This window comes from Cupressus sempervirens, chromosome 6 (assembly GCF_028749045.1).
Source record: "Cupressus sempervirens isolate cs-2001-9-10 chromosome 6, ASM2874904v1, whole genome shotgun sequence".
NCBI classification, from domain to species: Eukaryota; Viridiplantae; Streptophyta; class Pinopsida; order Cupressales; family Cupressaceae; genus Cupressus; species Cupressus sempervirens.
The window spans coordinates 158,236,880-158,251,007 of record NC_143123.1 but is presented as its reverse complement, the minus strand read 5'-3'; the positions used below and the strand labels follow the sequence as shown (position 1 = coordinate 158,251,007).

At 40.2% G+C, this 14,128-nt stretch overlaps 1 protein-coding gene and 1 long non-coding RNA gene across 2 annotated transcripts; both read left to right on the top strand.

Moving 5' to 3' along the window:
* The first annotated feature begins 421 nt into the window (after nt 1–421).
* Nucleotides 422–909, top strand: LOC149551733 (uncharacterized). The gene is made up of 2 exons (XR_016352803.1): nt 422–514; nt 740–909. It is a non-coding gene; the product is annotated as an uncharacterized LOC149551733 (long non-coding RNA).
* Nucleotides 422–13,226, top strand: BAC2 (Mitochondrial substrate carrier family protein). The gene is made up of 2 exons (XM_089787238.1): nt 422–1,153; nt 12,109–13,226. Exons 1-2 carry the CDS (start codon nt 911–913, stop codon nt 12,802–12,804), a joined length of 939 nt encoding a protein of 312 aa, XP_089643364.1. The 5' UTR covers nt 422–910; the 3' UTR covers nt 12,805–13,226.
* The last annotated feature ends 902 nt before the right edge of the window (nt 13,227–14,128 follow it).

Sequence of the window (14,128 nt, the reverse complement as noted above, 5' to 3'; positions counted from 1 at the left end):
CCATAGATAGTTTTTTAAAACCCTATATAAAAAAAATATTAAAAAATATAAATCTACCTTCTCCAATCTTTTGATAACTTTATTTAAATCTAATATACCTTGAAAACTGTGGCCCACAACCATCATTCCTTTCTTACCTCCTCCCACCTCAAAGAAAATGACGTGATATTGTCATCACATGTAAAATCCCATTATAAAATGGAATATGACAAGCATGGGTCTCACGGTTTCCGCGGTGAATTCCAGAGAAAACGACATTCTTGATTTAGTGTATTGTATGTAGGAGCAGTACCACCTTTCAAAGTTAATTTCCATACGTCTGTGTTAAGGAGGGGTGAGAGAAGATTGCACGCACCCCGATGTTTTGGTGTCATCCACATATTCGTGCCATAAGATTCACTGGTAGAACCACATTTTTAGTGTGTAATCTATGCATCAGATTCCTGCCAAATTGTGGTATCTTTGTTCAGAGCACACATTGCAAGCAAAAAGGGTGGTGACCGAATGAATGAATGTATGTCAGTCTAGTTCAAAAGACCCACAAACCCACCTGTACAAACTTACAGTTAGGGTTGCATGATTCTTATGGCAGTTTGCTGTTGAATGTTCTCTGAGATCTTTTTTTCATGCAAAAGAAACGTGAATAATCTATTGTTTCCTTGTTGGCATAAAGCAGATTCAATCCGGGGACCTGGGGACTGACAATTTTCAACATACTTTTGTTTTTCTGATTTTGCAGCACATTATCCAGAATTTATTGGATTCATAAGATCTTTTCATCATTCTGTTGTTGGAATTAGCAAATTCCTGCGTTTGTTGAGACTGTTTTGCATTCGGGATTGGGATTGTTGTGAGGAGATTTGCAAGGGGAATGCCATTTTGTTTTGTGAGAAGGGATTATTAAGTTAGGATGGAGTTTTGGCCAGAGTTTCTTGCAAGCAGCTGGGGAAGGGAGTTTGTTGCTGGTGGGTTTGGAGGGATGGCGGGTGTTCTTGCAGGGCACCCACTTGATACTCTTAGAATTCGTTTGCAGCAGCCCACGAGTTCAACAAGGCCTTCTGCTTTGCAATTGGTGCAGAATATTGTCAGCAAAGAAGGCCCTTTGGCTCTCTATAAGGGCATGGGTCTCCCTCTGGCTACGGTTGCTTTTCAGGTCAGTTGCCACTTTCTCATTTTGTGCTCTAAAAATGGTAAAAACTGTTTTTGCGCCGTCGAGATTCAGAGTTCAAATGTTATATGGTGTTTGAGGAGTGTACGGAATCGTTTAGTACCATCATTTAGAATCAACTTAGGTCTCTTTTGACACGGTTCTTTGGCATTATCCTTATGAAGAGTGCTGTAACATCTGATGGTGGTTGCTTCTCTGGGCTTTGATTGTACAGTCTTCGATAGGTTTTGAAACGTACAATCCTATAGAATCACCTTAGGTTTCTAAGGCTCTTTGTCATTGTCCTTATGAAGAGTGCTGTAACATCTATTGGTGGTTGCTTTTCCGGGCTTTGATTGTTGTACAGTATTGGGTAGGTTTTGAAGATAGTACAGCGTCAAAAACAGATTTGTCAAGGGGAAGCAGGGTAGGTTTGTATTTCTTATCCATGTTTGACAGGTTGTTCTTAGGTCACGGCCAAGCTAGAAGCCAACTGAGCCCACCAGGGTTCAAGTCTTACTCAAGTCTTACTCAATGCAAGGCTCCAGGCTCAGACATCATAAGGTGAGGCCAGGATTGTGCTCCATTCTAGTTTGGCAGTATGGATACCCCCTCAGTCCTTGGCTCTATGCTGAAGAGGTCTCAGGTACAAGTCCGCTTGATTGGGTCACTAAAAGGTCTCTGTAGTGACCTTTGCTAGTTGGTAGCTTGCATCGTGCCTCTGCTAGGCTGCGTCACAGGTCTGAAACCTCTTGGATATTGTACTCTAATTGCCTACTATCTGATACCCTTAATTTACTACTTATTTGCCCTAGTAGCATGTTCTCATGATTGGGATTTCAGTCAATAACTATACACACCTCCCTTTTGTCCTCTTTCAGATCTGTGGTTCAATAAATTCGAATCTTAGACTTTGTAAGTGTGATGGCATGGGTTATTTTTCCAGTCAATTGATCCCGTAGTTTATCCGTTTCACATTAAATGCAATGTTTGTCATATGAAGAAAGGTGATAACTAATTGATGAACTCTGCAAAGATTGCGTATCAGAAAAATCTAAAGCTTCTTTGAAAAGTAGGGAGCAACTCATTAGGATTTCATATAGAGTTTTTTAATTTTCCAACTAAATTGTGTTCTAGGGATAGAGAGACAGAATTTCTGGTAAGCTAAACCTTAGAATTTGTAAGGGGTCTAAATCATTCTTTTTCTGGGCTCTCTAATAGGTGCGCTCAGAAATTTAAACAAAAGGTTCATTGGAATATCTGAAAAAAAGGTTGAGCACTTTTGGTTGTTTCGTACTGTATTGCCGTGTCACCTTGTTTAACTGTTTCCTTTGGTAGGACATCTATCTTAAAAATGCATAATTATATTCCTATTTAAAAAATGTCTTAAGAAAATATTTTCCTGAACAAGCTTTTGGGTTTTTGTTTGATTTATTTGAAAAAAATGTAATACTCAAAATTTTCTGTTCAACAAATATGCAGTGTAGGCTACCCTTAAAAGATGATAATCTTAATTTTCTCTGTATTCTTGCTGTAATTCACAATGGATGAAATTTATTTGTATGCTTTGTTATCCCTGCTGTATTTTTTATCTAAGATCTTACCATTGGATTTTCTTATGATCCAGAGAATCACATTGATATAAATTATTTGTTACGTGTTCCTTAGATTGTGCACAAGCAGTTGACGGTTCTCCAACTCTTTTTACTTCAGGGTTTACAAATCCATTTTCAATCAAAGTTAGCACAAAAGCTAACCGAAGGCAACATAGAAAGCCCATATCACTCGGTTTTTATCTGAAGGATGTGTTGTCTTGCCTGATTTGGTCTCATGATTCGTAGAGTGCCACTGTTGTCTTGAATTTGTTTGAATTCATTTCATCTGTTAAAAGCATTCTACTGCATGCAACACACACAAATATTGTAAAGCAGAAAATACCATAAATGGAAACAGCCTGTCATGTATTTAGATACCACATATTATCAGCATTATGTCCTTGAACATAAAAAAGCTTCCAATTGGGTCCATCGGGAGTGGGTAATAACCAACAACTTACATTCTTACACTCTCTCACCCTGATGATGGATCATGGGTATGATCCAAAACGTTGATGTGTAATGTCCCCATTTTAGCAGTTGACCAAGTGTGCGCGCGTTAGCCTTGTTCTACATGGTCCCGAGGGCTAACGAAGGGTTTAATGGGATCTTGGAGTGTTTTGGCCTAGTCATTTCCAGTTTGGGCCAAAACGAAGTTGATTTACTTAGTTTCAGGCATACTTACTATTTTTAGTAAGTCGGCAGGACACAGTGCAGGTCAATTTTGGTGATTGGACTCGATACTCCTCGGTGAGAGCTTTCCGATGAGCTATCACTCGCATTATTCGGAGTCCGATTGCTAATACATTTTAATGCCTGAAGTTTTATTAAAGTAACGTCTAATTTAATTGTAAAATATTAAAGTGTTACTTTAATATATATTTTATGGTGATGTGTACCCAAGGGAGACATAAGGGGTATTTTAATATATGTTTTATATTACACATCTTTTATCCCACATTGCCCATATGAGTTGAGGGGACTCGTGGGAATAGAATAAAAGGAAGCATTTGTGGCTTCATTAGACAGGTTGAATATGAGAAGAAATTGGTGTGTGAGTTGCAGCTTTGTTTTTGGCATTTGAGGACGTCTATCCTCTCTTGTAACATTCTAAACGTCATTCCCTTGGGGTTTGGCCTTTGGAATTCTTTCTTATTGGCTTCATTATCAGGCAGTTTAGTTGCATTTCCGGCTACAGGCAGATTTGATATTTTGCTCATATCTTCTTCACTACTTGTCCGACGCTTATGCCGCTTGGAGGGAATGGTATTATGAAGGTAGTGGACTGATTGGAGGACAAAGTATTGTAGCAGCAAGTTCGTAAGCATGGGCTGGAGTATTATGACAATATTGCTGAAGTAATTAGTGAGTTGATAAATCTGCTATGTATTTGATTTTATGAATTCTGAAAATAACATTTTATTAGCAGCAGTTCATTTCCACTTTGCATATCATTGTAGTTGCTTTCTTGTTTATGTTGTATGATACCAATTCCATGCACGAAACACAACAAACAATAAATGTTTGATTTCCGGAATTATAAGGGGTTTAAAACATTAAACGGAGAAATAAGAGGTTGAATGCAAACTGTTTGACATTATTCTTTTCAGCAATTTGGTTTAGTTTTTGGGACATTTAGGGGTGCCCATTACAGTGGTATCAGAGCTATAAGTCCTGCCATCCTGTGGAGGTCTTATAGGGAATTTGGAACAGCCGGATAGAGGGAAAAGTAAGTAAAAAACACAGGCTAAGCATTTATGTTTGAGCATGCGACAGGGGTCTTATAATTTCCGCGATACCAGAGCAAGACAAAATAGGATTTCAGACTTGCAAAGCAAACAGTCTAGTACATCCGTGCAGGGGGACATTGAATTCAACCATACAGACACAGAGGAGATATTCTGTGATCAGGACAATAATATGGGTGATCGAGATGACAGGAATACAGGATTAGGCGGAGGCAGGAATGCTGGTCCAGATCAGGGGGAGGTACTGTTCCGACAGTTACTGGATACATTAGAGCAAGGGCAGTGTATGCAGCAGGAGCAGAATAGGCGAATGGACATGATGTTGCAGCTCATGGCTAGACAGATGGGTGTCAATATTAATCCAGATGATGCCAACAATAGAAACAATAACAACGGGGGAAACAATAACCATGAAGGCCAAGGCAACAACAATGGTCCTGAGAATAACATTAATGGTAATGATGGACACGACAACAATGGGAATGAGGCTGATAACTTTAGAAATGTTGCACGCCCAGCACGGACTACGAGCTCAAGACCTCTTCTACCCACGTTTCCACCCAGAGATCCGGTTCAACCAGTAAACAAACCGCAAATTACCGAGTTACAGAATCAGTTCAGGAGGGACTGGGAGGCTAGTGGACCAGAGTTTCAGGGGAGGCTAGTGGACCAGAGTTTCAGGCGGATATTTCTCTTAGAGATTATATGGACTTGAGGATGAGACACATGCCTAAAGCAGGAGGGAGGAATCAAAACTTTGAGCTGAGGAAGAAAGTTGGAAAACTTTCTTTACCTTATTATGATGCTTCAGGGAAGATGACTGCACGAGCTTGGGTGCAGAAGGTAGATACATACTTGCAGCTTAATCCTATGCCTGAGGAGGAGGCTATCAAGTATGCGGCTATGCACTTGGATGGCGTTGCACATGAATGGTGGCATCATGGCATGGTGACTTTGGGGCATAATCAGATTACATCTTATGAGGAATTCACCGAAACATTGATTGGGAGATTTGACACTAAGGATCCCGAGTTACATTTCAAGGAGCTAGCACAGTTAAAACAGTCAGGTTCTGTGGATGCTTACATTGCCGAGTTTCAGCGCTTGTCTGTACTTGTTACTGATATCTCTCCTAGGAGATTGGTGGTGTTATTTTGTGATGGTCTTGCTGATCCATTACGAGGTTGGGTGAAGGGACATGATCCACTCACGTTAGCTGAAGCAATTAAAAAGGCACGAGATTTAGCGCCTTCGGTATACAAAGGAAAAAACCATTCAACAGATTCTTCCTACCGCAAGGACGAAGACAAAAAATCATTTCAGAAAGAGTATAGCAAACCCAAAGAAGGATCAAAAGGACTAGACAATGAAACCTTGAATGAACTTCGAAAGAAGAAGCTGTGCTTCCATTGTAGAGAGCCTTGGGACTTATCTCATAAATGTTTTCTCAAGGCTAAGGCAAATCAAATGGAGTATTTTTCAGCAGAAGAGTCAGAGTCAGAAGGGGAGGATCAGCACTCCGATTCAGATGAGGGTAACACTATAGAGGAGAGCAACATTCCTAAGGATGATAGATCGTTGGCACGCTTGACAGGGGCCCAAAAGGCAATCGCATTTAAGGTCAGGGGTACTATCCAGGGGCAGAAAGTGATATCTCTTATTGACACTGGGGCTACACATAACTTTATAGATGCACAGTTGGTAGCCAGGAGAGGGTTACAAACAGAGGAGCATGATGGGTTTAGAGTCATGGTGGCTAACGGTGATAAGTTATTATGCACTCGGAAGATATCTAATCTTCGCATCAGGTTTGGAGATGGCTACGAGTTAGAAGATGAGTTCTATGTTGTGGACATGGGAGATTATGATGTCATCCTCGGCATGACATGGATGGCTTCACTAGTTGAGTTCACACTCAATCTAGCGAAATTGGAGATGAGATTCCAGCACGAGGGGAGAATTGTGGTACTTAGAGGGCTTTCAGATGGAGGTTGCAGAATAGTGTCCTTGAGGAGAATGCAGAGACTTTTTCGTCATGATGACATAGAGTGGGCGGCAGAGTGCCACATTATGCCAACTTCACCAGAGCCACAAGAAAAGAGTCATCCACTAGATGTCCAGAAGATACTTGATAGACACGCTAAAGTATTTAGCGATATTCCTCATGGGGTTCCTCCTGACAGAGGGATGGAACATGTTATTGAGCTCGAGGAGGGAGCCAAACCAGTTATGATTACTCCCTATCGTCATCCTAAGAAACACAAGGATGAGATAGAGAAGGCGATTAAGGATTTGTTGGAGATGGGGCATATCAGGCCCAGTAAGAGCCCTTTTGCTTCAGCAGTAGTATTGGTAAAGAAGAAGGATGGGACAATGCGCATGTGCATCGATTACAGGGCACTGAATAAGAAAACAATTAAAAACAGGTATCCCATTCCTAGGATTGATGAGCTGATTGATGAGTTGCATGGGGCATGCTTCTTCACCAAAATTGATTTGCGATCCGGATACCATCAGATCAGGATGAGAGCAAAGGACATTGAGAAAACAGCCTTCCGATGTCACTATGGCCACTTTGAGTTCATGGTTATGCCATTTGGTCTAACCAATGCACCTGCTACATTTCAAAGTTGTATGAACCAGGTATTCAGGAAGCAGCTGAGGAGATTTGTCTTGATCTTCTTTGATGACATCTTGGTCTTCAGTAAGACCTGGGAGGAGCACTTACATCATCTGGAGGAGGTGTTATCTATTCTGGAGAGAGAGTCATTGTATGCCAAGGAATCTAAATGTGAGTTTGGCATGACTGAGCTCCTTTAACTGGGGCATATCATTAGTGCAGATGGCGTTCGGGTTGATCCCGAAAAGATTAGAGCTATTGTAGAGTGGCCTACTCCCACAAACCTTACACAGCTTAAGGGATTCTTTGGTTTATGTGGTTTTTATAGAAGGTTTGTTAAGGGATTCTCACAGATTGCTACACCCTTGACAGATCTTACCAGGAAAGGAGCCTTCGTGTGGACAGGGGCAGCACAGAGGTGTTTTGAGCATTTCAAGCAGGTAATGTCTTCATGTCCAGTTCTAGCTCTACCGGATTTCACAAAGCCTTTTGAGCTTCATTGTGATGCATCAGGTGATGGGATTGGAGCAGTATTGATGTAAGAGAAGCATCCCATTGCATTCGAGAGTAGGAAGCTCCGAGGAGTTGAGAAAAGTTATTCTGTCTATGACCGGGAGATGTTGGCCATAATGCATGCATTGGCCAAATTTCGATCATATTTGGTAGGTGGACGTTTTGTGATCAAGACTGATCACAACAGTATTAAATACTTCATGAGCCAGCGTGATCTTAATGACCGGCAACAAAAATGGGTGACTAAATTGCAGGCTTATGACTTTGACATAGAGTTTGTCAAAGGTAAGAAAAATGTGGTGGCTGATGCCTTATCTCGGAGACCTCACTTATGTGCTCTGGCAGAGATTTCAGGAGATTGGAGAGATCGGATTATAGCAGAGTATGTCGGAGATGCTTGGGCTTCTGGATTGATTTCAGGTACCATACAAGATGATCGCTATGAGGTGATAGATGGATTGATCAAAGTTCAGGACAGGGTTTATTTGATTCCGTCATCACATTTGAGAGAGGCGATATTGAAGGCATTTCATGATGCACCCACAGCAGGACATCCGGGGGTCTTCAAGACCTACAGGCAGATCCGAGAGCGGTTTTCATGGAAAGGGCTCAAGGATGATGTTCAGAGGTATGTCAGGGAGTGTATGGTTTGTCAACAGAATAAGGGAGAACACACATTTCCTGCAGGTTTATTACAGCCCTTGCCCATTCCTGATAGGAAATGGGAAAGTATTTCGATGGACTTCATCACTGGTTTACCACGAGTGCAGGGAAGGGATTGCATCTATGTGGTGGTGGACCGCTTGACGAAGTTTGCTCACTTCTTTGCTATTCCGTCCACTTACACAGCAGCACAGGTGGCAGATCTTTTCTTTAAAGAGATATTCAGGTTACATGGGCTGCCCAGATTCATTGTCAGCGACCGGGATAGTAAGTTTATGAGTGTTTTTTGGCAAGAGTTGTTTAGGTTGTGTGGTACAGATCTTACACCTAGCACTAGTTATCATCCGCAAACAGATGGGCAAACAGAGATTGTGAATAAATGGGCGGAAGGATATTTGAGGAACTATGTAACTACACAACAAAAGGCTTGGATCAGATGGTTGCATATGGGAGAGTATTGTTATAACACCACTTATCATATGTCCATCAAGATGACTCCTTTCATGGCACTCTATGGTTATGAAGCACCTAGCTTCATGGATTTAGTTTTGGGGGACAGTAGAGTGCCCAAAGCCAAAAACTTATTGCAGGATAGTCAGGACATCCTGAAAGTGCTCAAAGAGAATATACAACAGGCCCAGAATCAACAGAAATTGTATGCTGATCAGCACCGAATAGAGCGTAGCTTCGAGGTAGGGGATATGGTTTACTTGAGGCTACAACCATATAGACAGTCATCGCTCAAGAAGAGCGGAGCTGAAAAGTTGAAACCTAGATTTTATGGTCCCTACAGGGTGATTCGCAAAGTGGGCAAAGTCGCCTATGAGCTTGAGCTTCCAGAGGGCAATCGAGTGCACAATGTGTTTCATGTGTCTAGGCTTAAGAAAGCCATTGGTCAGAGTGTAGTGCCTTCTGCAGATTTACCCCCTTTGGATGAGGAGGGGAAGCTTGTGTTAGTACCTGAGGCTATTGTGGATACCAGAGAGAGGAAGCTTAGAAACAGGATAGTGAAGGAGTATTTGGTCAAATTGAAAGACCTGTCGGAGGAAGATTCTACATGGGAGAGTGAGCAGGTTATTCAGCAGGTTGGACTGAGGTTGCTTGAGGACAAGCAATTTCAAGGGGGGCGGACTGTAATGTCCCCATTTTAGCAGTTGACCAAGTGTGTGCGCGTTAGCCTTGTTCTACATGGTCCCGAGGGCTAACGAAGGGTTTAATGGGATCTTGGAGTGTTTTGGCCTAGTCATTTCCAGTTTGGGCCAAAACGAAGTTGATTTACTTAGTTTCAGGCATACTTACTATTTTTAGTAAGTCGGCAGGACACAGTGCAAGTCAATTTTGGTGATTGGACTCGATACTCCTCGGTGAGAGCTTTCCGATGAGCTATCACTTGCATTATTCGGAGTCCGATTGCTAATACATTTTAATGCCTGAAGTTTTATTAAAGTAACGTCTAATTTAATTGTAAAATATTAAAGTGTTACTTTAATATATATTTTATGGTGATGTGTACCCAAGGGAGACATAAGGGGTATTTTAATATATGTTTTATATTACACATCTTTTATCCCACATTGCCCATATGAGTTGAGGGGACCCGTGGGAATAGAATAAAAGGAAGCATTTGTGGCTTCATTAGACAGGTTGAATATGAGAAGAAATTGGTGTGTGAGTTGCAGCTTTGTTTTTGGCATTTGAGGACGTCTATCCTCTCTTGTAACATTCTAGACGTCATTCCCTTGGGGTTTGGCCTTTGGAATTCTTTCTTATTGGCTTCATTATCAGGCAGTTTAGTTGCATTTCCGGCTACAGGCAGATTTGATATTTTGCTCATAACTTCTTCACTACTTGTCCGACGCTTATGCCGCTTGGAGGGAATGGTATTATGAAGGTAGTGGACTGATTGGAGGACAAAGTATTGTAGCAGCAAGTTCGTAAGCATGGGCTGGAGTATTATGACAATATTGCTGAAGTAATTAGTGAGTTGATAAATCTGCTATGTATTTGATTTTATGAATTCTGAAAATAACATTTTATTAGCAGCAGTTCATTTCCACTTTGCATATCATTGTAGTTGCTTTCTTGTTTATGTTGTATGATACCAATTCCATGCACGAAACACAACAAACAATAAATGTTTGATTTCCGGAATTACAAGGGTTTTAAAACATTAAACGGAGAAATAAGAGGTTGAATGCAAACTGTTTGACATTATTCTTTTCAGCAATTTGGTTTAGTTTTTGGGACATTTAGGGGTGCCCATTACATGATGTCAAAAAGTTGCACACAATCTTTCCAGAAACAAATGCACATTTCATGGATTGTGGAAATCTCCTAGCTTTGGCCAACAACTTGTTTGTTGTTACACAAACAGAGTCATGTCATAAATTTTGTAATAGGAGGTTGCGGAATAGGGTCCTTAGATTGATATTTTAATATTACTCTTAGATTTAATGTTTCATTTAAAATTTTTTTTTTTTTAAATTTTTTTATTAGACTGCAGGAATTGGGTGCAACACGGCCCCCCCTATAAACTGCGGTGCGCCGGGTAAACATTTTAACGTGACCGGTAGCGCTGGCGTGACACGCCCACCGGTACCACGGGGATGGGGGAGACTAGAACCCGTGACCAACCCCCTACAACAGGGAAGATTTAGCCAACCGAGCTAGGGCCCCCGCCCCAATGTTTCATTTGAATAACCAAGTGTTAAATGTTTATGTTACAATGTGAGTAAGTCGTGTCTCCTTTCTTGAGTATAAGTTAAGAAGGATCTAAATTTTGCATATAATATTTTTCAATTTGCACTTCTAATTTTTTTAATAAGAGGACACCTCAATTGAGACCTTTTGTGCTAAGCAACAGGATTTGCACGTGTAAATGCATCTTGGACGTGCAAGTGCCCCTGTATTTTTCCTCTTTCAACATTCTTACTTAAAAATGCAGACCTTTTCCATGATCTCATTTCAGAATGCTGCAGGGTTTTAAAATGATTCTTTGAGTTGTAACTAGTAAGAAAATGGCTAATAGTGAAGTGTCTGCAATTAGACAACGATGTGTTTGACCTCTTGCAAAGATGATCAATCCAGTTTTCGGATGAGTCAAAATATAAACTAAAGATGGGATTTGTTCCAGCTTCATGCATCCAACTTGCAATTGATTTGCAACTAGAGTTATTTTATGCACTTGCACTGGACTTTTCTTGGTGGGTTCTATGTTTTGGTTTGCTGAAGTTTTGGAGAAAACATTGTAAACTCTTTTCCATACATGCTATTGTCAACACAAATGGAAGTTTGGAGACTTAAGATGACATCCTTCACATTGTTTTACGAGCAATCATTTGTAAAATTAGTATATTTAGATTTTAGTTTTACTACATGATTGAAAGACTAGAAAATTACATGTGTATGCTCTTGTATTATTGAGATTTGACCAGGCATAAGCTTTCAATAGCCCCATTCAATGCTTTCAAGTCAATTTTTTGGCACATAATTCTGTCTGAAAGCTACCCAATGTCTACCAATAAGTTTTATAGTGCTCTTTCAAAAAAACATTTGTTAGCAATTCTTAACTCAGAATTGATTGAATAGTAGTGTAATTTTCGAATGTAAGGATTCAAAGAATTAAGGTTTTCTGGAGATTGTATGTGCACTATGTCCAATATAGGACAAGCTATAGTCATATACCATTGGGTACTTGATTTTGCGCATACATTGATCTTGGATGCCAGACAAAGTTTGAGTTAATTTGAAAAGTTTAATATGTATTTATAATGTTTTACAAGGTACTCATTCTTTACAACTCTTTTTTCCATGTCACTACAGAATGCTGTGGCTTTCCAAGCATATGCTCTTTTATCTCGAGCTTTTGACGATAACTACAAGAGGAATGAACCTCCCTCCTATAAAAGTGTAGCATTGGCAGGTGTAGGAGCAGGAACTATACAAACTGCAATTCTTACACCAGTGGAACTTATCAAGATTCAACTGCAAGTGAATACTTGTAGAAGGCCTACCACAAGCAGTTTTCATTTTGGCCCCATAATGGTGGCAAAAGGCATTTTACAGAGAGAAGGAATCAAAGGTCTTTACAGAGGACTTGGTATTACTGTACTTCGAGACGCTCCAGCTCATGGTGTCTACTTCTGGACATATGAGTATAGTCGAGAATGGCTTCACCCTGGCTGTAGAAAGAATTCACAAGAAAGTCTGTCGACAATGCTTGCAGCAGGAGGATGTGCAGGAGTCGCAAGTTGGGTGTTTTGCTATCCATTGGATGTTGTTAAATCTAGACTTCAAGCACAAGGGAATTTATCCCCGAAGTACACAGGTATCTTTGACTGCTTGCAAAAGAGTGTGAGAGAGGAAGGCTATAAGGTCCTTTGGAGAGGTTTGGGAACTGCTGTAGCACGTGCTTTTGTGGTAAATGGAGCCATTTTTGCAGCATATGAAACTTCGCTGCGTTTGATTTATCCTCGATCGGATGATCAAGTGCTTGACACTGCAGTTGAGCTTTCCTAATAAATAAAACAGCTGGTTGTAATTTTATTCTATATTTTAGTAAGGGTTGTTTCCCAAAATCAATTTAACTGCTTGCCTGGCCATAGAATTGAGCTCACTTTGAAGCTGAAAACTGCAAAGCTGGGCATTGTGATTCTGTGCTCAAATTTTAACAAGCTGTTTGGATAATGACGATAATGGTAAGAATGATGGCAACTTGGTTAAATTTCACACCATCACATTCCTCCCTATCATATTGGGCCAAATAACTGAATCTCAAGGATTCAAAATCTGCACCTTCAGTTGATCGCTGTTCTGCAGGCATCCAATATATTATAATGTCTCTTGGAATGTTCTATTGATGTGATATATCAATTATGGCATCTTGGTTGCTACTCATTATAAATATGATTTTAAATCTGGTTGCTCCAGTCTTTTTATTAGTTATTTATGAAAACTTTATTCGTACAGTTGATCTATTTTATTACTATCAATGGATGAATTTACAATCAACTCTTTTTCCTTTGAACTCTACAGATTTTGTATACAAATGACGGGGTTTGATTTGACAAATTTGTGCATTAATTTTTATTTCAAAATTGGAAGCTCCTGTGACATAGAAGATTCCAGAATTATCTTCTTAGAATCTTTCTGTTCAATTTGGAAATGCTTTCCTTTAGGTATCTGTGAGAAAATGAACATCATAGCTTCATAAAGGTATTAATAATTATCATTACTCAGTAAGATGTAAACCAACAGCCAGAGAACTAAAGTCAGTTTTATAATGGCATTAATAATGATATGGATTTTTCATCTCCATTGTTGCATTTCTAGCTGCTGGGCAGGGACGGGGGGTGGGGGTGTGGAGGGGGCGCTTAATTCTCACAAGGGAAAGGTGCCACTTGAAAAGACTACGAGAAAGCAGCAACTGAGCTTTCTTGGTTGACACTACCCAATACAATGGATGCAAATTCTGCAGCCAATTGTGAAGCAGCACATCTCAAGTTCCTGCTACAGATCCTCATTTCAATCTCTGTAGTGCATATTGTTAATGCAGGAATTGTAGCATGACTTTTGAAGACTGTAAACTATATACTGCAAGTGCAGGGTCACCACTCAACTGCAAATGAAATCCATTTCTACACTTCCATTTCTACACTTTTTCAGTCACCATTTTAAGTTTGATTGTCTGTTAATAAATGAATAGTAGCTACAACTGCAAAAGCTGGAAAGACAATCTTCCTTTCGCTAAATTTATGAAACTTCATTACTCAAACCTGTGGTTAATTTACAATCAGGTGCACCTGCCAAAAATTGCAGCAGGGATGGAAGCCCCTACTCCTGT